The sequence below is a fragment of the Erpetoichthys calabaricus genome, chromosome 1 (assembly GCF_900747795.2).
Source record: "Erpetoichthys calabaricus chromosome 1, fErpCal1.3, whole genome shotgun sequence".
NCBI lineage: Eukaryota > Metazoa > Chordata > Cladistia > Polypteriformes > Polypteridae > Erpetoichthys > Erpetoichthys calabaricus.
Genome location: NC_041394.2, coordinates 36,755,988 through 36,779,594, shown reverse-complemented (window position 1 = coordinate 36,779,594; position 23,607 = coordinate 36,755,988). Strand labels below are relative to the sequence as shown.

The window sequence follows — 23,607 nt, the reverse complement described above, 5'->3', positions numbered from 1 at the left end:
TATTTACACATATAGATGAATTTGTCAAAAAACAGCATGGTACAGTAGAGAAGTGTTTTAATGTTGCTGGTTCACAGCTCCATGAAACTAGATTTATACCCTGGCCTAGTCCGACTTTGCATGGATTTTGTCTGAAGGTGTTCAGGTTTCCCTTCTACATCCCAATATATGTGCATTAGGTAAAGTATGGTTATGGAAGTGAGTGTACTCTGTGATATCCTGGTACATCATTCAAGGTTGGTTCCTGGTTTGTACCAATGGTGTCAGGATAATCTTTGGCCCCTGACACCTTCACATTTAGATTAATTAGGATCAGTAAATTCATTAACAGATACATATAGCAAAATATAAATAAGTTAAACGATTCTGACACACTTTCCACAGGAAATTCATATAACATTTCCTGGTTGTGCATTTTGTTCAAATTACCCAGGCTCGCTGATCTCTTTGGAGTCAAATTACATGTTACACAGATGCCAGCTGTAGTATATGAATCAATCTTATGTGTAGATGCTTAATTTTTGACCACAACCTCTGTTACATGATTGGGAAAACTACTTTTCCAACCATAATTTTCAGACTCATTATAAAGTCCTCAGCGTCAAAAGAACTGATCTGCCATGGAAAAGCTGAGCTGTAAAGAAGCACCCTGTTAAGTTTATTTTATTTGTCTGGCACTTTCAGTAATACTATTTACAGTGTGATATGCATACATGCAATCGAAGTGTGCATTAAATGGCCTTAGCATTCCTTGAAGTATCCAAAAAACATGCTGAAAATAAACTCCTTTGCTATTTTCCAACACTGTGAAATTTTAAATTTCAGAAACATTTTCACAAATTAGATGAAACTAGCTTGTCAACTCTTGTTCACGTAACTTTGGCAACATATTGTTTCTTTTTAAAGGTTAACAAAATACTTTTATTCTACTTTGATATTTATATCATGCACTCCATGTATATAGAAGTACAGTACTTCTTAATATATCCCTAATCAAATTACTTGTGTGCCACACCACTTTTGGTGAAGAACTTGTTTTCAAATAACTTGCATCCACCCTGTTAATTCCTTCCACTTCTGTCATGTCACCTTTTATTCTCTGCCTGCTTAAATTGAAAAAAAAAAAATAATCTCATTGAGAGATACCTTGTCATTTGCACATAGATATGCCGTCATAATTGTATTGTACAGACGAACCATAACCACATTGACTTGCGCTCAACACAGATTACTTTATAACATCCAAAGTAGCCCTTTTAATGTCTTCTTTACAATGTCAAGTTGTAGTCTTTTTTTTTTTTTTATGAAGTGTTTTCAAGTTTTAGACCCCTTACTACTTTCTTATATGTAATAATGAGTAAACCCTTATATTTATTTAAAATAAACTTTATTTGACACAGTACATATGTACCCAATTCAAATTCTTTCAAGTTCCATCTGCAGTAATTATGTTGACTCTGAGGTGTTAATTAGTTTACCTACTTTATTATCATCTTCAAACTTAACCAACTTTAAATTATATTCCTATCTAAATCATTTATAGAAATTTACAAAGCATATTTGCCCCAGGACTGATCCATGATGGATGCCACATTTAATCTCCTCTTATTTAAAAAAATGTATTATATGATAACCATTGTTTTCTGTGTTAAAAGATAATTTATTACATTCTGGTGAGTCTTTCTTTTTTCTTATAGTATAATGAGGCAGGTTTATTGAAGGTTTGGATTTATTCCAGACAAAATGTAGAGTATATGTGAGTGTATGTGTAAACTTGCAAACACCTGTCAAATTGTTCATTTGAAGAACTGACAAAACACACTGTATGTTATTTGAAATGTAATGCTATTTCAGACCAATTTAACATAATCCATGTGATAAATCTAGATGAGTTGGCATCCTGCAACAAACATATCTGGCTGTAACACTCCCATTATTTTTAATCAATAAATTTAATTCAATTCATATTCCTCAACATTTGGGGATCGCAGTATTGTTTATTTTAGAGCTAGGTCTCAATACACAGTATCTTCCTGTTTCTGTCTCCTGTGTATGATGCTAATGATGCTGGTTAGATAAAGAATTTTGTGTCGTGGAGAAATTTCACATTTCAACCCTCCAACACTGGAAACATTGGACTGCCATAACAAAGACTACATAAAATAAACTACAGAATCACAGACTATTTAAAATGCTTAAGAGACATCTGTATATTTTGGGTGTAAATTTAGTTAATTTTCCCCATAATTTTCCAGGCTAGGAATATACAGAAGTACAAAGTACAGGTTGTGCTTGTGAGTTTGGTTTCACTGTGAGTTCATTATAGAAAAATATAGCCAGCAGTTTGGTGTGAATTGGTGGACTGCCGCAGCAAAATTTGCAAACCATAGTCTGAGCTTATATATGCAAATTTCTACTGTAAAGAAGAAAACTAACGAAGATGAAAAGGGGAAAATTTAGCAAATGCATTTATAACAGAAAAAGGGTTAAGGAGTAGGCGCTCCTTCACGTGGGCAAGTAAACGATATAAAAAGAAATGATGACAGATGCCTGTGTCAAACCACCTCCGCCTGAGCTACCCTACTTTCACTAATGAATCACTGAATGGCTCTGTAATAGGTGTTTTTAGAGCTGTAAGAGGAAGCCTAATGAAATGACTTAATGCATAAATGAAAATTGTTAAGCTACATTGATGTTTATAGAAAGAAATGAAAAAGTAAATTCTATTATTGAACAGGTAGCACACCAAAGTTGGGGGTGGGGAATTGCGGGTTTTTTCAAGTAAAAACATTAAGAGGACTGTCAGGACAGGTCAGCATAAAACCAAGATGTCCTAAATGTTGGTAATATGCCTAACTAAATATTCTCTCTGTCTTGCTCTTATTTTTTTTTTTTAGTAAAACTGCTTTGTTGGAAGGGTTAGAGGTGGATCAATACATGTTGGGAATCCTTATTTATATCCAGAAGTAAGTGCAACAATGCTATAATAAATGAACATATAGGAAGATATGCCATCTTTTTTTCATTTTGTCTCCTGTATTTCAGATTTCAGGGTGCAAAGTGGCACAGTGGTTAGCACAGCTGCCCTGCAGCTGTAGAGCACTGGCTTCACTAGGATTTCTTCTGTTTACTCCTGTTTCTCCCTAGATGGCAGAAACAGGATTTGGAACAGGTTAACAGGCAACTCTAAATTAGTCTTGTAGAACACCATGATTTCATTCTTCCCTACACCCTTGTGGTGATTTCACTCTGCAGTGTATTGGTTGCTTCCAGCTTTGTGTCTGATACTGGAAGGATAGACTTAGGGAATCTGCAGCTCTGTCTTAAAATAACCAGAGTTCAAGAAACAAATACATATTATCAGGCGATAGCTGGTAACCCTGTGCCACCTGTTACACAACATTCATTATCATGAATCATACTGATCTACCTTTATCATGGGAACAAATTTAGCTTAGTGTTTTACTTTGTTGTCAGTATCATTCAGCGCCTTATAACGTATACAAACTCGTAAGTGCCAAGAAGCAAAGTACATTTCTCTCAGCAAATAAGTAAGATAAATCACTACAAAGAGAAGCATGTTACAGGGTGCCCTAGAACAAAGCTACCTTTCAAGTATTGGTGTTGAAGGTAGCATTAGGTGTTTCTACATTCTATAGCTGCTGTAAATGATTAATGCTGAAGTTTGTTATTTAATCATGATGAAATATATCAAAAACCATGCTGTCCGGTTTTTACTTTGTGTAGACATAATTTTGTGCAGCCAATCTGAGAAAACAGACAAATTCCAAACTATTTTCCACTGAATTCTTATTTCTTATCTTCTCAGTAATGTAGCATTCCCTGCCAGTTTTAATCCAGTGGCATAATTTAATTATAGTGTTATCACTAGGGTGACTTTCCTTTTGGTATTTAAAACTCTTTCTTGTCTTTGGCAGCTCTGACTATGAGGAAATCACCATCGACCCTATGTGCAGCTGGAAACCTGTCCCCATTAAGCCTGATCTCCATATCAAGGAGGACCCAGATGGACCACTGCCCAAGCGCTGTCGAAGTATGAGTCCTAGTCACATGATCATGCCCAATGTTATGGAGATGATTGCAGCTCTTGGGCCAAGCTCCTCTCCATACCCTACTCTGCCACCAGGGGGAAGCAATACCACACCAGACTATGCAGGCCAGAGTAAGACTTGATAATTTTCCTATGTATACCAATTTATAGCTGTATTTTTTTTTTTTTATATCAGTGAATATGTGTGTATCACTATTTCAGGCTGTAGATGTTGCTATGAACAGCAGAAGTTGTATCCCTTAAAACACTAGTCAGCATAACTAAATTAGGAAAAAAATGTCCTTTCTATTTGGATCTCTTTTCTTTTGTTCTTGTTAAATACATGTCCAATTACATATCACTCTGGACACCCTAAGCTCAACACCAATAACAGTTATTACAGAATTATTTTAATTGTAACATCATGGAATCCCTGCTTGCAACAATATGTAGCTCCACTAGAATCTAAATCTCTGAAACTCTTCCACTTGTCTGTTCCTAGAATAGTAACTGCGGATGGATTGGCTTTTATGCAGAATGTAATTCTTCCCAGGAAATTATACTCAGTCTGCATGTTGCTGCATAGTGTTACTTAGATATGCCTTTTAGACTTCCAAAGTCTTAATTTTGTACTAGTGCAATTTAAACAAATAACCAACTGTTTCTAATTACCTTCAGATATCTGGATATATTTGATGCGCTGTCTGGAGGTTTATGTGACATTCTCCTGCATTCTGACGTGACTGAGCACATAATAAACTGCAGTGTTTCATTTGTACTGGTTCAGCAACACAGGGTCTTTGAAGCAAGCCTTTAGAACAGTAAAAAAGTATTTAATTAATTGATAAGTTGCATATTAATTTGAAAGTGTTGGAGCATAGCAATACTTCATGTTACAAAGACTTTTTGCCTATAATAGTTCCAGTATGTATTAACACTGCAGTTATGCTTTACTGAATCTCCATCTCAGTGTATTGCTGAAGGATGTTAATCTTTACCCAGAACAGTTTTGTTGCAGTGGAATGGAACTACAGTATGTGAACATATTGAAATTGTCTTCCACTGAAGTTGTCTTATATTGACTGTTATGTCATTATTCTTTACAATAATTGCTTGTTTTGTTCATTTTAGCTCTTGGCAGAATCGAAAGGCTGTGTTGTTAAAAAAAAAAAAAAAACAAGTTCATGCCGGGAGGGCTGTAGGTTTTTATTGAAAGAAAATCTTAATCAGTAGTTAATTTGTAACCTGTTAAAGAGCCAACTCCCTTACATACCTTTTCTGATTATATAATTCTATACAGTAATCCCTCTTCCATCGCGGGGGTTGCGTTCCAGAGCCACCCACGAAATAAGAAAATCCGCGAAGTAGAAACCATATGTTTATATGGTTATTTTTATATTGTCATGCTTGGGTCACAGATTTGCGCAGAAACACAGGAGGTTGTAGAGAGACAGGAACGTTATTCAAACACTGCAAACAAACATTTGTCTCTTTTTCAAAAGTTTAAACTGTGCTCCATGACAAGACAGAGATGACAGTTCTGTCTCACAATTAAAAGAATGCAAACATATCTTCCTCTTCAAAGGAGTGCGTGTCAGGAGCACAGAATGTCACATAGATAGAGAAAACAATCTGTAGCAAACAAATCAATAGGGCTGTTTGGCTTTTAAGTATGCGAAGCACCGCGGCACAAAGCTGTTGAAGGCGGCAGCTCACACCCCCTCCGTCGAGAGAGAGAGAGTTTGTTTTTCAGTCAAAAATCAATATGTGCCCTTCGAGCTTTTAAGTATGCGAAGCACTGTGCAGCATGTCGCTTCAGGAAGCAGCTGCACAAAAGATAGCAACGTGAAGATAATCTTTCAGCATTTTTAGACGAGCGTCCGTATTGTCTAGGTGTGCGAACAGCCCCCCTGCTCAATCCCCATACGTCAGGATCAGAGAAAGTCAGCGCAAGACAGAGAGAAAAGTAAGCAATCTAGCATCTCAGCCATCTGCCAATAGCGTCCCTTGTATGAAATCAACTGGGCAAACCAACTGAGGAAGCATGTACCAGAAATTAAAAGACCCATTGTCCGCAGAAATCCGCGAACCAGTGAAAAATCCGCGATATATATTTAAATATGATTACATATAAAATCCGCGATGGAGTGAAGCCGCGAAAGGCAAAGCGAGATATAGCGAGGGATCACTGTATTCTAACTACTTGGCAGTGAATGTTATTTTTCCTCTTTTAAGGTGTGTAAGTATTGATCTATACTCAAGATTTCTGAATCACCTTGCACTATTCAGGATCTGATATTTGAGGAAAATTGCTTTTGTGATATAATTCTAATTAACACTCAATACTTAATGCCTTATAAATAGTTTAAAATAATCAACAATGCAGAGAGTTCTGTACAAATACTTGTAATAAAAGAAAATTTTATACTGCAATAATGGGGCAGCCTTTTGGTGACTCTCCACACAAATATGCTAGTACAGTCGTTCTTCGGTATCCACAGGGGACTGGTTCCAGGATACCCTACACATACCAATATCTGCGGATGTTCCGGTCCCATATGTAAACTGGTAAAGTAATTTCATTTAATTTATGCATATCCTCCTGTATATTTTAAATCCTCTCTATATTACTTACAAGAGGGGACCTAAACGTTCCCGGAATTGTTGGGAAGGGAAAAAAAAACAAAAACCTTTTTATACAACTTACAGCAATTCCATTTTAGTCACTGACAAAATACTCTACTCTCCTTGAGATGCCATACACTTGTTCCAGCACTTCTTCCATTCCTAGAAACATTTCTTGTACTCATCCTTTGCTACTGTGTGTAGGGCCTCCTATGATGATTTCCTTCAGCCTCATTTTAATTTGAAGAACAAAAAATTGACAGGTGAGCTGTCAAGGTGCAAAATGCAACTTTGCGTGTGGCATTATTCAAATGCTTTGCTTTTTTTCCCTAATGCTTTCCCCGCAGATGCTTCATCAGTTCAGTATTATGTCACTGATAAACAGTCTGTTTACGAGGAAACTGTTGTATGAACAAGACCATTACTACAAAAAAATGCAGTCATCATTTCTTGATGTTTAATATGACCCGACATGCTTTTTTCGGCTCAGAGAAATCTAATCGCTGAAGTCACACACATGATTGTAAAACGTGATCAACTCAGCACAATGTCACTTGACAGACTGATTAACAAGACTGTAGGAATATGATACCTATCAGCTTATTTGGTAACTTCATCCTTCCCTTGTGTTATTGACTGATTCTTGGAATTTTTGGGCCCCCCCTTGCATAATATGTAAAACAATGTCTTCTCACTGAGAGATAGCACTTTACACTTCCTCTTAGCCTTTGAGGGCTTGTTTAGACCATTTAATTGCTTTTTAGGAGCCAGTTATTCACAGAAGCGAAGAGTGCACAAAACACAAGCAGCAGACAAATGAGATGTGAGGCAAATAATGCTCAAACAACGAGACTGAGGATCTGTAAAAAGTGAGGGGCTAGAGGATTGTATGCCAACACATCAGTTCATGTTGCAAACATAAGTTTTGCTTTTTGGAACTTTGTAGAATTTTTTTATCGGAATATTTTTAATCCATAGTTGTGGAATCTACAGCTACGAAGTTCCGACTGTACTTACTAGGACATCTATACTGTCACGTTCTGTTGTCACACTTCTCACCCTCCAGGAAAACCATCACTGTGCTTTCAGGTTTTTTTGAATATGAAGCTATTTTAAAAAGGAACTTAATTAAAAATAAATTCAATACTAGGCACAGATTTATAACAAAAAACCTACCCACTAGGACTTGCATTACCCATCCCCAATGCAGACAGTTTTAAGTTTTTTGCATCTTTGAGTCATTTGTCCCATGTCACCTTTGCCAGTGTTACCTCATATTTTACAAAGATGTGGTTATACATCAATTCCGCTACAACTTTTATATGTTTTTCCTCCTGCAGATTCAAGCTACTCGAACCAGCCAAATTTCACCGACTTCCCCTCAAACAACCCTGGCACTCCATCCTTAGGTGACTTCACTCCTGGACCACCCCCTCTTTCATATCAGTCTGACTTGCCAAGTGGATTGTTGACCCCTGAGAAGCCACTTGGTCACCCCTTGTCAGGACAGGTCAGTAAATCTTATATTGAAACTTTTCTAATAAATTCTGATATGCCCAAGTAAGTTGTTGGAAGCTGCTTAAACATAGATAAGTTGCAGTTGCAGACAGCAGAGATCATAAAGATGGATTTACCCATCATGCTTTCTTGTAAATGTCTTTGTCTGACGCACACAATCTCAGCCAGTAGATACATTTGTTCGAATGGAAACCATCTGTATTCCATTACTTATGCACAGTAATGCTGTTCAGTCTAACATGTCTGCTTCTCAGGTCTTTGCATCGACAAGAAAGCCTGGCTTGACTAGTGAAGGATTCTCTAATTGGCATTTCTTATCTGTATACTTGTATATGGTTGAGATAACAATAAAGTTCACTTTGACTTCTTCAATTGTTGTGTGTATTAACATATACACATCTCTCCAATGGGTGTGTGTGTGTGTGTGTGAGAAAGAGAGACTATATTTGGTCTTATTAATATACTTTTGACTTTTATTAATTCAAAAATATAATTGAACACTGCAGTTTCCTAGAATCCATTAGTGAATTGGTACATCAAAGTCCTCACTTCAGTTCTTTTCAGTTGTCTTCTTCCTGTTTAGTCTTAATGCAAGTACAAGCTCAGATGTGCTACCTAGAACTGTGTTGTTCTGTTTTGTTTTATTGCTTTGCTTAACTATTTGTCATGTAACTTGCTACCTAGATGTCACATTCGGGAAGATTGGACCCATCTCACAATCCATTACAACAGCAAAGCTTACACGGAAATCCTCATCTTGGCAGCCAAGCTGGTCCTCCCCTTCATGCACGCTCCTCCTCTCAGAGTGCTCGGCCTCAACAAGCAACTATGAGCGTTCATGGGCAAAATGATAATTCCTTTGGTTCTGGTCTTGGAATTCCACCAGGACCAGCTGGTTCTGGAGAAGTCCCAGAAGCTTCCCTTGATGTAAGTTTGACAATGAATCTCACTGAATTAGAAATTTATTATTTACCTTGTACAGCAAACGTTGGCAGTGTCCATCTTGGATAGCCACAGTGGACTAGCTTTATTCTAGATAATTTCTTAATTAGATGCCAAGCTTTGGTTGTTAATGGAGCTTTTTCTTTAATTTTGTTGCTGCAAAAATTCACAAGAGGGTGCATTTACTTGAGTAAATAAGTTGAAATATTCTATGGAATAGCCTGTATTAATACCCCACAGTTAGTAAATGTTTTTCTTTTAATCCTAAAAAAGGCGATGAAAAAACATTTGATAGAGGCAAGTAATACTGAGTTAGCTGTTTAGCAGCTGGCTACATTTTTTGTGCTTCACTGTTGACTGTCTAAGGAATAAAAAAAAAAGGGCAGAATCTTAACAGGGGAGTTAGCTAAAATGAAGCAGATAATAAAACACTGAGAAGTAAAACACACTCTTAAAATATCTACGATGCAGATTGCGACCTGAGGGAAAGTTTCTAAATAACAGCAGGTACTGACCTCGGATAAAGAATGAGGTCTGAAAGTTACTCTGTAGGCATTATGGCACTCCAGTGCTGGGTTTACACACCATAATCACATAAACATTTTTAGTATTAACAGTAATTAATTGATTTTGATCACATGTATTTTGCTGTGACCTAGGCTTTAATAATATTCTGTAAGTACCATATATACTCACATATAAGTTGGGTCTTGAAACCCGAAAAATCGATCATAAAATCAGACCCTGACTAATACGCCCGTTCAAAAATGTGGCACTTTTTTTTTTTTCTTTCATCTTCTTGCCTCCTCCAATCTCGCATCAGTTTCTCAGACGCATCGAATTTTGTTGCAGCAGTGCAGTTACCAATTTCTTTTGCTATTTCAACAACGCTTAATTTAAAACCAGCTTCATATTTTCTTCTGATCGAATGCTCCATCGTAGATGAGGGGTGCTCTTACGATAAAGGTGTATGAGGGTGTGAGATATAAAAAACAAATCAGTGCAAACGTTGCTTCAGAATAGTTCGGGTATTACCGTGTGGTCACGTAGGTACAATAGAGAGAGAGAGAGAGGTTTGGAGCACTCATTGATAACAGCTCATTGCCACACCCACGTAGAAAAAAAGGCAGTGTGCTCCATGGTTACTCTCTCTCAGGTGGGTGTTAGCATATCATAATCTCTTGGACCAATAGCGTGAGTTATCAGAATTCGACTTATATGGCTGACATTATAAAATACCAGAAATTATACGATAAAATCAAGTCCCGACTTATCCACGGGAGAACTTACCTGCGAGTATATACAGTACTTCAAATATGGAAGAGTTTTTACCATATGTAATATTAATGTGTTCCTGATTTGTTTTTTATTAATGGTAACATTTTTTACTGGTTTATTTTGCTGTAATAATCAGGTCAGATGTATTTTTCTTTTTAAATGGGGGGTATACTACATAGTGCACTGTACAATTTATAAATCCTCTCTATGCTTTCTGCCTTTATTAGCATTACTTTTTGTTTATATGACGCAGTGTCCTTACATCATCACAGTACATTACAATTTTTTATTTATTTTTTTACTTTTTACAATTTGCATCAATTTGCACACAGGCATATTTAGTGATATTACCAAAGTCACAAAGTGAACTGTAGGCATAGACTGAACCACCAGCTCCCTAAAGGTAACAAATCAAAAGAAACAACAAACATACTAAAGTTGTACTTTAATACTTCATAGACATCGAAGTGTAATAAAGGAGGAGCTCATGTCAATGTCTTCTTTAATAAAACACAAATAATAAATCTTTATGCTCTTTGTGGAAAAGAGGTAGACAAACTATAGAGGCTTTCCAAAACCCTACACAAAGCTGGAAAGATATTGACAGCTATTTAGGGGAATTTTTATAAAAAAAGTTGTCTGTTTAATTTATCCCACTAATGTTTACAGAAGCTACAGAAGATAACATTTTACCAAAAGCATTGCACCAGGTGTCAAGTGCTGTTTTCTAAAGAAGAATAAAGACCTTAGTGTGAATCTTACTCATAATTCTATTGAACAACAATGTAAAGATCCTGCAGAAAGAATGAAAAATAGTGCTGTCTTTTATGGTATCATATAACGTGACACTTTTTCATACATATCCTCGACTGGGGAGAAGCCTGCATGCATGAACTGAATACACCTACCAGGTGACTTCCTTGATTATATTCTTCAAATCACTGTCACTGCCTCCATTCTCCTCTCAGCCCTTTTCTAACCCAAACCAGTACGCTGTGTTCCTCTTCCTCTCCACTTCAGGATTCATTTGTTTTTAAGCAAGAAGACCTTCATTTATAGCCTGTTCCTATGATTGGTTGTTACCCAAAACATACTTATTCTGGATTATGCTGGTGTTCCCTTTTAAATCATATTTTGACAACACAATACAAAGAGTTAAATACTGAATGTAGAACGTCCTACGCCAGCCAATAAACACTTTTAGACTCCATCCAACACCTTTTTAAAGGAATACTCCACACACACATTATTTTTTATATGTTACTTACCCCACATCCTTTGTAGTGGTAGCCAAGAAAATGGTCTGAGTTCATATTTTCACCTAGAATAGAGTGAAAGAAGTTTAAGTCATAACAGAAGGCAATAGTAACCAGTGTTGTACAATAGCAAATAATGTGAAAAACTTGAATGGGAAAAAAAGAAATAAAAAGTCTTGTTATCCAGTCGTTATGCACAAAATGAGAAAAATGTTTGCTTTTCTGTTACATAGTTACTTCCTGAATTATTAGCCCACACATAAATAGGAAACCTAAAACATCATGTGATTGACTTTTTAAATTGAACACCCTCCTCTCCCCCTCATTCATTGGTTAAGAGTGCGATCTTCATTTCAAAAACTGACTTCACAGTTTTGGAATTATTAGGAAAAAACATTTTTACACTACCCTGTCCACGACTGGTTCCTGTACTATACATAGTCCTGCTGGGATTCTGCAGTACAGCAAATAATACCAATAATAAAATCGATGTTCTCCTTGAAGTGACTTGTATCAGTCACAGATGTTCTACTTTCCTGTTTTCCGAAGAATTCCATGATATACCTGTGTTCGGTCTGTGAAGATGGATAAATGCTTTTGATCAACAACGTTCAAGTTTCACTTTATATATACATTTTTTTAAAACTAACATTATGTATGTCCAGTGTTCGGTTCCACTTATGCTCTGCCTATCTTGCCCTGAAGTGGTTGTAGCTTCACTAGTTGCACAAATGGGTAACTTATTTGCATATAAAAAATCTACATATATTTATACTCCTAAGCCAATTTTACATGTCAATTATATGATGTGACAACACTGCATTTTCACTGATGCTGACTTAGGATCTTGATTGGCCATGATTTAAACATATGAATTCTTCCACCGATTTATCTAAAAAGATCATTTGTGTACCCCACCCGACTGTTTAAAGCAATATCAACTGACAGTAGAGATAAATCACCTTTTAATAATTTTAAGCTTCTTTGCAACATTACCCATCACAAAGTTCTGCAGCATATTTCACAACTAAGGAATGCTGTGCTACATCACACTATGCCAATAAATAAACATGTAAATAGTGTTTACCATCACCACCACATATCATAATTGACAGAATGTATTACTAATGTACGTTATTCCCAAAAAAACACTGGAACATTTAATCAGTATAAAAGCAAGCCAGAGTAGGTCTTGCCCTTTGTGTTCTGTAGCTGAATGGGAACTTTTCTACAGTGTAAAAAGTGTGTAACAGGCAGTGAGACAGGGAAAGTGCTCCAGTCCTGTGCAGCCTATTTAGGTTGTCTCACCCTAGTGACACCCCAGTTTGAGACCTCAAAACAGGACTTCTTTCATTGTACTTAAATGACCAGATGCCATGAACATGTTTGTAGATAATAACTATCATAAAACAAACTCTCACTGAATCCAAATTCTTAATAACTCAAGCCAGAGAGACCATTTCTCTTGCCTTAGGTATTTAAGAAGTCCACTATAGGGCATCATTCTGCTTTGAATGTAACATCCACAAGCTAAGTGAGTAATCCCATAAAATGGGCTATTTATGTTTAGTTTATACCCAGTACACAGCATTTATTAACAACAGCACTGACAGAGAGACATAAGATGAAAGTACATTAAAATATCTGCTCATTAACAGGAATAATCCATGCAAAAGTGATATGTATATACTGTATATATTTTATAAAAATGCAATTACACGTGAAGGGTCTTCCTGTTTTTGCACTACATTTATTTTCAGTTATTTATTTAACAATATTTTACTAAAAAGTACATGTAGTTTGTCCACTGTGATCATATGACTGAATGGCTTGAAGTATAAATTTTGGGACACAAATAACGTGAGATTTTTCATGGACATTTTTCATAATGTTTGCTGTTGTCCAGCGTTTTTCCACTGTTAGATCCTGTTCTATCAAAAACTTTGTTATGATCATTCTCCAGAAAAACATGATCCTGAAAAATTTCTCTGTCATCACTTCAAACTACCTGGGGTCAATAATATAAAAAAAATCAAATTTTTGGGTGGAGTATTCTTTTTATGCAATGAAACAGGAAAAACACTTCTGCTCAGTTTCCTTTGAATTATCCCATCTTCATTATAGAGGTTTAGACTGCAAAATACAATATGTAATCAAATGTTACTGTGAGGATTGATCCAGATAGAAGTACAGTGTAAATGTTTGTGGTCGAGATCCAAATTTTTCTCCCCGTCAATGTAGCATGGATCTAGATCTGTCTGATATGGGCACACTTCATTTTTCCTGGATGGAAGCATAAAACCCTCCTTTACACCCTAGCAAGCTCTGCAGACTCTCAGTAGCTCTGCTTTATATTTTGTCAAATAAATCCTGCATGTACATATACAAAATAACACATAATGACAGTGTATCTGCAGAAATATAAATATGTGCTAATGGGTCTGTAGTGAGAAGGCATATATTAAAAATTAACACATGCAGCACAGTTTTTAAAGTGAACATTTTTCAGATGAAAATTATTTGCCCAAGTTCATAGAAATATGTGTCACAATGAATTATTTAAATATATGAAATCTGTGTGTATTTCTGCCTTTCTTTTTATCATGCGTTTGCTGTTAAATATACTATAAGAGCCTTTAGTCAAAAACTAAAGCTCAAATAGACACTAGAGCTTATTTATAAAACTCTTTTTAGTTTGAATGGATAGCAGCTTGATATTTTTATGCCTTCTGGGAAGACGTTATCATAAGGGTAGAAGATGGATTATTTAATTTTGGTGAAAAATCAGAAATACAGTAAACAGAAAACAGAACTTCACTAACTGTTGCAGTTGCATCTGCAATATGCATGCGAGAATAAATAGCTTAAGAAATTTTGAGCCTATCCTGGCCAGGCCCAAAATGGAAAAAACTCTGAATAGAGCATCAGACTAAAGCAGGCCACACAATAAAAACACCCACGCTCACTCATGCAAGTTAATATTTCCATCAATCATAACCTGCACTAACCTGTATAAGGGGATGTTACAGTTGGAATATATAATCTAATTTGTTTTGGAGCATAACTAAAATTACAAACAAAATGGTTTAAGTGTAGGATATTCCCAAAACAGGATTTAGCAATCCAGGTGCTTGAAATCTGTGCATTTGAGACAAGAATGTGTGTGATCTATAAACAATGTTTATGGCATGTTTAGTGTAGAATGAATGAGATTATATTTTATAAGTGGTTGAATTTCATTGCTTTTCTGAAATTTGTTACCTCTCTTCGTGCCTGTAAGTAGCATAATTGTTGTGCTTCTTCTTCCCCAACAAACTGCAACTGTGGGAAAAGCACAAGAGTATGTACTGTATGTATTTGTAAAGTTTTTAAAGGAAAAACACAAACACATTTTCAACAACTTTAAACTGAATCTGGAAGAATGAATATAGAAAGTCATTTTTAAACAACATAGTGAGGTATTTCAGTGTGCAGAAGAAAATATATTACCTCAAATGTAGCTTACCTGGACAGAATAAATACACTTATAATAATTTCATTTGAATGTAAATTGCTTCTCAGTGACATGCTGTACTCCAGCAGTGAAAAGTCATCTCTGTGATAAATATAGAGCTGCTGATCATAATATTTGTCTTTTGTACAAAGCATGTTGAATATCAGTCATATAAAAGACAACAGAACATCTAAAGTTGTTTTTGGTGACGTCATGTTATAAGTGATGTTAAACTCCTTCAAAGATCCTTCCCCAATCACAATATATTACATTTCAGTGTGTTTTTTAGTAACCTGCAAAACAAAAATTAATTTAATGTCTAAAATTACAATGTTAAAAAATTTAAATATAGACCGTGCTAATAAAAAGAGTAAGAAGCAATATGAATGTCAAACATGCAGCTTTAAAAGAGAAACCGGTGTCTTGCTTAGTGTTTACTGTAAATGATTACTGGAAGGAAGCTTTGAAAAGTTTGAGACTATGAAGTTCAAAGGTCGTCCATATGTACTGTTTTTTACTTTGTGTTTTTTTTTTTTTTTCTGCTATGCCCACAGCCACTGTTACATCCTGCACGATCAGCAACTCACAATGCTTGATTGCATACAGCAGGTGGCCTCCAGTTGGCTGATGGCATATAACTTAATGAGCAACAAAAATTTTTGGTCAGACCATCTGCTGGGAGTGCTTTGAATTGCGTAACTCATCCTGCAGGTGGCAGCTTTGCCACCTGCCATTTAAGACTGTTGGCTGAATTACTCACAAAATATATTTTATTCAATGTTTTTCATCCAAAAGACAGACAATTTAGGTTGACTGGCCCTGTGTGAGTTATGTGTGTTTCAATGAATGCTACGAACAGGTTTTTTAAGGTTCTATATTAAAGTATATTTTTATAATTAAACTATAGACCACAGGTGTTAACTGTTTATTTTTTATCAACAAAATGAAATTCTGTAGGCTTATTGTTCAGTGACCATAAAAATACTAAAATAAATAAATAAACTTAAAATACATACTAATAAAATATGTAAAAAATGTGTCTATAATGCATATGGCATAAAAGAAAATAAAATGCTTTTCATTGATTACAAGCTCTCATATTGTTTATTTTTTTCTGTAATGTACCTATTTGAAGCAAAGCTTAATTTAAAAGAAAGTAGTTTTCACCATTGTCTCTCTCTCTTAATACAGTATACAGTCATATGAAATAGTTTGGGAACCCCTCTCAGCCTGCATAATAATTTACTTTCAACAAAAAAGATAACAGTGGTATGTCTTTCATTTCTTAGGAACATCTGAGTACTGGGATGTTTTCCGAACAAAGATTTTTAGTGAAGCAGTATTTAGTTGTATGAAATTTAAATCAAATTTGAAAAACTGGCTGTGCAAAAATTTGGGACCCCTTGTAATTTTGCTGATTTGAATGCATGTAACTAACTGCTCAATACTGATTACTTGCAAAACCAAATTGGGTGGATTACCTCGTTAAGCCTTGAACTTCATAGACAGGTGTGTCCAATCATGAGAAGAGGTATTTAAGGTGGTCAATTGCAAGTTGTGCATCTCTTTGACTCTCCTCTGAAGAGTGACAGCGTGGGATCCTCAAAGCAACTCTTAAAAGATCTGAAAACAAAGATTGTTCAGTCTCATGGTTTAGGGGAAGGCTACCAAAAGCTATCTCAGAGGTTTAAACTGTCAATTTCAACTGTAAGGATTGTAATCAGGAAATGGAAGGCCACAGGCACAGTTGCTGTTAAACCAGGTCTGGCAGGCCAAGAAAAATACAGGAGCGGCATATGCGCAGGATTGTGAGAATGGTTACAGACAACCCACAGATCACCTCCAAAGACCTGCAAGAACATCTTGCTGCAGATGGTGTGTCTGTACATCTTTCTACAATTCAGCGCAATTTGCACAAAGAACATCTGTATGGCAGGGGGATGAAAAAGAAGCCCTTTCTGCACTCACGCCACAAACAGAGTTGCTTGTTGTATGCAAATGCTCATTTAGACAAGCCAGATTCATTTTGGAACAAAGTGCTTTGGACTGATGAGACAAAAATTGAGTTATTTGATCATAACAAAAGGCGCTTTGCGCTGTCAAACTTGGTGGAGGTTCCATCAAGCTGTTGGACTGTGTGGCTAGTTCAGGGACTGGGGCCCTTGTTAAAGTCTGGTTGGATGAATTCAACCCAATATCAACAAATTCTTTAGGATAATGTTCAAGCATCAGTCACAAAGTTGAAGTTACTAAGGGGTTGGATATTCTAACAAGACAATGACCCAAAACACAGTTCAAAATCTATAAAGGCATTCATGCAGAGGAAGAAGTACAATGTTCTGGAATGGCCATCACAGTCGCCTGACTTGAATATCATCGAAAATCTATGGGATGATTTGAAGCAGGCTGTCCATGCTCGGCAGCCATCAAATTTAACTGAACTGGAGAGATTTTGTATGGAAGAATGGTCAAAAATACCTCCATCCAGAATCCAGACACTCATCAAAGGCTGTAAGAGGCGTCTAGAGGCTGTTATATTTGCAAAAGGAGGCTCAACTAAGTATTGATGTCATATATCTGTTGGGGTGCGCAGATTTATGCACCTGTCTAATTTTGTTATGATGCATATTGCATATTTTTTGTTAATCCAATAAACTTAATGTCACTGCTGAAATACTACTATTTCCATAAGACATGTCATATATTAAAAGGAAGTTGCTACTTTGAAAGCTCAGCCAGTGATAAACAAAAATCCAAAGAATTAAGAGGGGTTCCCAAACTTTTTCATATGACTGTATATATTTTCCACACAATCAATTAATTCACATTGGCAATTAAATACTGCTTAAATGTAAATATACATGCATTTATAGGTTGTAATCATTTTAACTTATTAATTGCACTACAACTTTTTTGCTGTTAAAATACACGTTTACAATATTTATACAGGTGTTTTTTTTTTTTTCTTCAGTGTATTGGCTAGACATTTGGAATTCTTGAGGTGGTGTTATAAATACGGATTACCATTTTAATTGTGTAGTACTTGTTTCTTACCAAAACTGTGTATGACACACAGCAATAACTAATAAACACAGTACAAATCTGTTAAAAAGCCTCAAATGTATCAAATGTTCATAAGTTGTTTATCAAGAAGACACAAGGCTAACATGCTTAACAAATAAGATACATTGTCTGTTATGCTAACAAGCCTACTGTTTATTAAGCAGCAATTTTAAATTCTTCTTTATGTACTTAAAACAAGCACACAGTCCAAACTGAAACTAAAAGGATCTGAATTTATTAAAGTAGTTTTTCTTGCTATTTGTCTAACTGCACAGGAGAACAACTCCTTCAATTCCTTTTTCTCAATAAGCTTTATGCACACAGTAGTGCTGACATCCTTCCGGTGAAATCTCAGCATGCTCAGTCACTTCCTTTCTCTATACAGCAGCTGTGATTTTTGTTTAGTGGTAAGAATGTCTGTGAAAAAGAAATTTAAGTTTCAATATACAATGCTGAAATCAGTTGTGTACCTTTATGTTCAGCTGGGAGAAAGTACAGCAAGGTACTTAGTTTTCATACATTTCCCTCTGATGTGGAAACCTGATCTAAATGGATTGTTGCTATCCAGAGAAAAAGCTTTACGGTTAGGCCCCACACCTGAATTTGTAGCTGGGATCTTAAAAAAAGAGTATTTTTGCAAGCCACGGTCTAAGACAGGGTGGTGACTGTTGAAGAAGAGAGCAGTTCCTGCATTGTTTGGGTGGAACAATTTCTCCATTACACTTTCAAGACCACAGCAGTTCCTGCATTGTTTGGGTGGAACAATTTCTCCATTACACTTTCAAGACCAGGGCTTTTTCAAAGGAGAAAACGACCAATGGAGGATGACGCATCGGACGAGTAGGAAGAGGATGATAAAATCCTCCCAAACCATGACTACACTTTTTAACATTATTAGATTATATGATTCACAGAAACTTGACGAACAAGAACCTGTCTCATGAATGAGCCTGCACTGAACCTGCAGGATTACCTACGCACAAACTGTTGAGACTTTTGGCTTTTTCTTAATGATCTGTAGCACTGAGCCCTAATAGTACCCTCTCCTTTATCTGAATCCTTGTTTGAAACTGAATTAGACAAAGATGTTAGGAAAATTGTAACAGGAATTGACACATTAGCGGTATCACAACGTTAAACTTGACTTGTACACAAACATGTTAATTTGTCCAGATCTTACCTACGTAATGGTGGATATAGCTTGAAACATATAGTTTGAAACCCTTCTCCTTTTTAGCTCCTGACGTGTGGCATAATGTTTGAATAATGTGATTTGCGTTGTCTACCATAAGTCACATCTTGAAGTGATTGGGTGAAAAACATCATAGCTAGTCTGTTTTGGTACTGGCGCCGGAAGTAAGGTAGCAGGCTTATATGAAATCCGGAAGATAGTGTGCATATAGTCAGTTGAGTATATATAATATAAAATATTCCAATTTCCTCTAGCTCTCTGCTATATATGGAAGAGTCCAACAAGGTTCAACTTGCTGGTCTTTGTTAATGCAGTAGGAAGTTTGCTGCAAAAACAGATGTCGCTGGCTCAAATACTGTAATACCTTGCATAAAGGAGCGCTGTAACTAAATTACTGTAAAGCTTAGAAAAGTAGGGGCTGAAAAAAATCAGCTTTAGTGATTGACCAATTTACCAATTACAGATCGAGTCTTTTTTTTTTTTTTTAGTGAAAATTGGACGATCGATTGGAGCATCTGTACTGGTAACCCTGGTCAGTTCTTGCCTTGGCTTTGATATTACCAGAATAAGTTCCAAGTGACGCTGTGTCATGATAAACATGTTTGGAAAACTACTACTCGTTAAGTAGTTTACACACAGGCCTGGATGAAATGTACATGCATGTGCACACACACACGCACACACACAGAAATGTAAAGAACTGGACTCTGTACTTTCGGTTTAAAAGTCATGTTGGATACATGTATACTGTACTGCTATACTGTTGAAACCAATGCAGACTGCGTATTTTGTCCTAGTTGCTACCGTGAAACTGTTACAGGCTACGGGGCCATTTTTTCTTCTAGGAAATTTTACATTTTGGGCACACCGACACAGTTACTCGCTGCTAATCACATACTTCCTATTCTGCACTCTAGCATTAATTGTAAACATAAGGAACCTAGTATGGTCAGGTGAAAGGCCAGATGTGAAGCATCAGATGAGTTTTACCTCTCATGGATACCCTAATTTTATTAAACAACAGCAGGCAAATTGGCTATAAATGAAAAGTTGTGAAAGTGTCACAGGGGCAAAACAAAGATTTTTTTCTTTTTTTTTTTTTAATTTATAAATGTGTAAGTCGCATCTGTTCATCTATTGTGAAGTAATTAACACTCAGGATTCTTTTAATTAGGCTTAACTCAATTAATCCATTTTTCCTGTAGTTCATGATTATTTATTGGTAACTGCTGCCTATCTTAGCATTGTTTGCAAGGAACCAACACTGTGTAGGGTGCTAGCCCATCACTGGACACAGTGACAAGATTCCTAAGCTCCTTCAGACTAAGCCAATTTAGTTGATAATTAACCTAAAACATACATTTTTTTGGATTACAGCAGAACACTCCTGGAGTACCCGAAGAATAATTAATATGCAAAATCCTGCTCATATGATGGGCTAGAATTTACACCCAGGAATATCGTGCTGTCAAACAGTAGTTCTAACCACTGTGCTAGCCTTCTGTTAAATTATTTATTTCCATATAATTTTTATATTTTTTCATATTTATTCATTCTTAACTTTTTACTCAGTGCTTACTAGACAACTTGTGTATAATATTCACCCTTGGCAATGAAAGACCTCGGAGTATTGACAATGAGCCCCTTGCTCCAGTACCAAAAATTATTACCAACATCAGAGATTAAGTACTTTATTACTAATGCTGTGTGTTCTATGGTTTAGTAACTCTCTGGAATGTTAGATATTAATAATGGTGATTGCAAAATGTAAAAGCTCCATGTAGAAGTTTTTCTGAATTATTATTATTATTACTAAATGATAACAGAAAAAAACATACAAAATAACATGCAGTACATTCTGGATCCTGTTAGAAGAGTTGTGGATATATAAAATTTCACTGAATCTTGGTTTGGGTGTATGTGTGCATGTAGGACAGTGTGAAATGTTTCAGCATAGTATATACAAGCTAGACCTAGTGCTTTGCATTCTTGCCTTTCTAATCAGATTATTTGTAAATGCAACTGTCCTCAGTGTGAGCAGCTGAGTATCTCATTCATGTCTGTCTCTTTCTCACTCCAGCTGCTGCCAGAACTGACAAACCCAGATGAGCTGCTGTCCTATCTTGGCCCTCCTGATCTGCCAAATAACAGCAACGATGACCTGCTCTCACTATTTGAGAACAACTGAGAAGGAAGCAAGCAGTCCACGCAAGCTCGTACATAAATGTACACTGGCACAAAAAAAAACCACAGACAACAACCATGGAAACTGATTTCCTATAAGCAGCTGACCAGGCCCCCAACAAGATTTAAGGTTTCATCCCATCCCATTTCATTGCTTCTGGTAACCAAGGAAACTCAAATTATTTAGAGAAGTAGAAGGCAAAGTTGGAGTTCTGTTTGAATATTTACTGATCAAAAGAAAAGAGTCAGGAAGGAGAAAATCAATTTCAGATATCCCTGTGGCTCTTTTTGGGCTCTTTTCTTATTCACATAAAGGCCTGAATTTATATTATTTTATTGGAAAGACTGGCAGGGTGCAGCTCCTGCCTTGCCTGAATTTCTTCTTGCAGGCCTTGCACATACATGCTTGCTTTAATCTGTCTGCCAGTTTGCACTTGTTTTGGCGAGTCAGATTATTGATAATGGGTTCAAGTGGCTTGGCATTTTTCCACTAATTTTTACAAATACATTTGATTTGGCATTGGCTTGAAGGAGAGGGAAAGGACAATGATAACTTTTAAAACTAAGGTGATTGTTTCACAGAATTGGCAATAACTCATTTTTTACTTTTTCTAATTTTATTTTTTAAATTTTAAACTGAGCTTATCTGTATTTTAGAATACTTTTGTATTCTTTTACTAATTTTTTTAGAATACTTTTGTATTCTTTTACTAATTTAAAATATAGAACTGACGGATTTCCAAGTTGGCCCAGTTTCTAATAAAACAAGGCCTCGGTTATTGGAAGACGTTTTTGCTCATGAATTCTATCCTAAATACTGAAATGCCTGCTAATTCAGCAAAAGGACACAGGTAACTAACAAGATGATATATTATTTATTTAGAAATAATAAACTTTTAAGTTATTCATAGTTATATTTTAGTACTCATCATAACTGTGAAATCAGGCCACAGTATTCTCAGAAAGACCCTTCATTTTAGGAGGGCAGGGCCTAATCCATTTGAAGGACTCTATGATGATTTTTAGCCGTATTTGCTAAGGATAATATACTCATAAGGCAAGTTGTGCTGCAAGATGAAGTAATGGAGCCCTTGCATTCCATGCAAATGGAACTGAATCCCTCTCCTTTTTTCTGAAAAGGAGACAGCTGACATTCTTGTCAGAAGGGTTATCAAATTGACTGGGGCTTGGTCTGCTGCTGTGAATGGGGCAGTTGGATATTGAAGGACTTACTTTTTAATTTATTTTTTACAAAATCTGTTTCTGGGATATGATAATTGGGATATGAACTGTACGGAACAGTCATCCTCCAAAAGCTTGCACACAAATGTCTGGGACCATGACATACCTAAAGAAAAGGTTTCTGTATTTTATTTTTTTCAGACAGGCAATGACTTGCTCCTTCCCAAAGGGGAAGACTGTGTTTCTATTCAGAAAAAAAAAATGTCTAAAGAGGCTGTGCTACAAAATAATTGTAAGATGGATGTTTTATAATTAAATTAAATGATCTTGATTTGCAACTGTGGAATGATGCAAATAAAATATATTATGTCTCTCAAGAAAATATATACAAACATTTTGAGAGAATATTATTATGAAATTGGAGGGGGCACAATGATTTTTCTTTGTAAATAATGAAGAAACACTATCAGACATGTATACAAGCACACCGAATTGTGCATCACAGGACTGTAGCTCATGGTTTTCTTGTACTGTATATTATTTAAAAAATATACTGCCTTCACACGCTAATGACCTGGATCCTCAGTGTGTAATATAATCTAGAGAAATGGAATGTGTTATTGTGTTTCATTTCAAGTTCTGTGTCTATCATTCTTTTGTATTATTAAAGATAATTGGTGTAAACTGTTGCATCTTTTAATGCTCTGCTTTGTTTGAGCTTTGTATGTTGAGGGAGCAGTACCTAACAATGTAAACACTGTAAATTATATTGTTTTTCAATGGTTAGATAGAAAAATCTTCTAATTTTCCTTATGTTGCTTGG

At 35.9% G+C, this 23,607-nt stretch overlaps 1 protein-coding gene across 2 annotated transcripts in view; it reads left to right on the top strand.

Annotated features, from left to right (window-relative positions):
- The window catches only part of zmiz2 (zinc finger, MIZ-type containing 2), a 107,759-nt gene extending 86,081 nt beyond the window's left edge, over window positions 1–21,678 (top strand). For both annotated transcript variants that reach the window (XM_028797914.2, XM_051936266.1), the window contains exons 15-19: window positions 2,898–2,966; window positions 3,939–4,183; window positions 8,017–8,186; window positions 8,879–9,121; window positions 21,499–21,678. In XM_028797914.2, coding sequence (XP_028653747.1) covers window positions 2,898–2,966; window positions 3,939–4,183; window positions 8,017–8,186; window positions 8,879–9,121; window positions 21,499–21,606 — 835 coding nt within the window. In that variant the 3' untranslated portion in view covers window positions 21,607–21,678. The remainder of the gene's footprint in view (window positions 1–2,897; window positions 2,967–3,938; window positions 4,184–8,016; window positions 8,187–8,878; window positions 9,122–21,498) is intronic.
- Window positions 21,679–23,607: the final 1,929 nt, after the last annotated feature.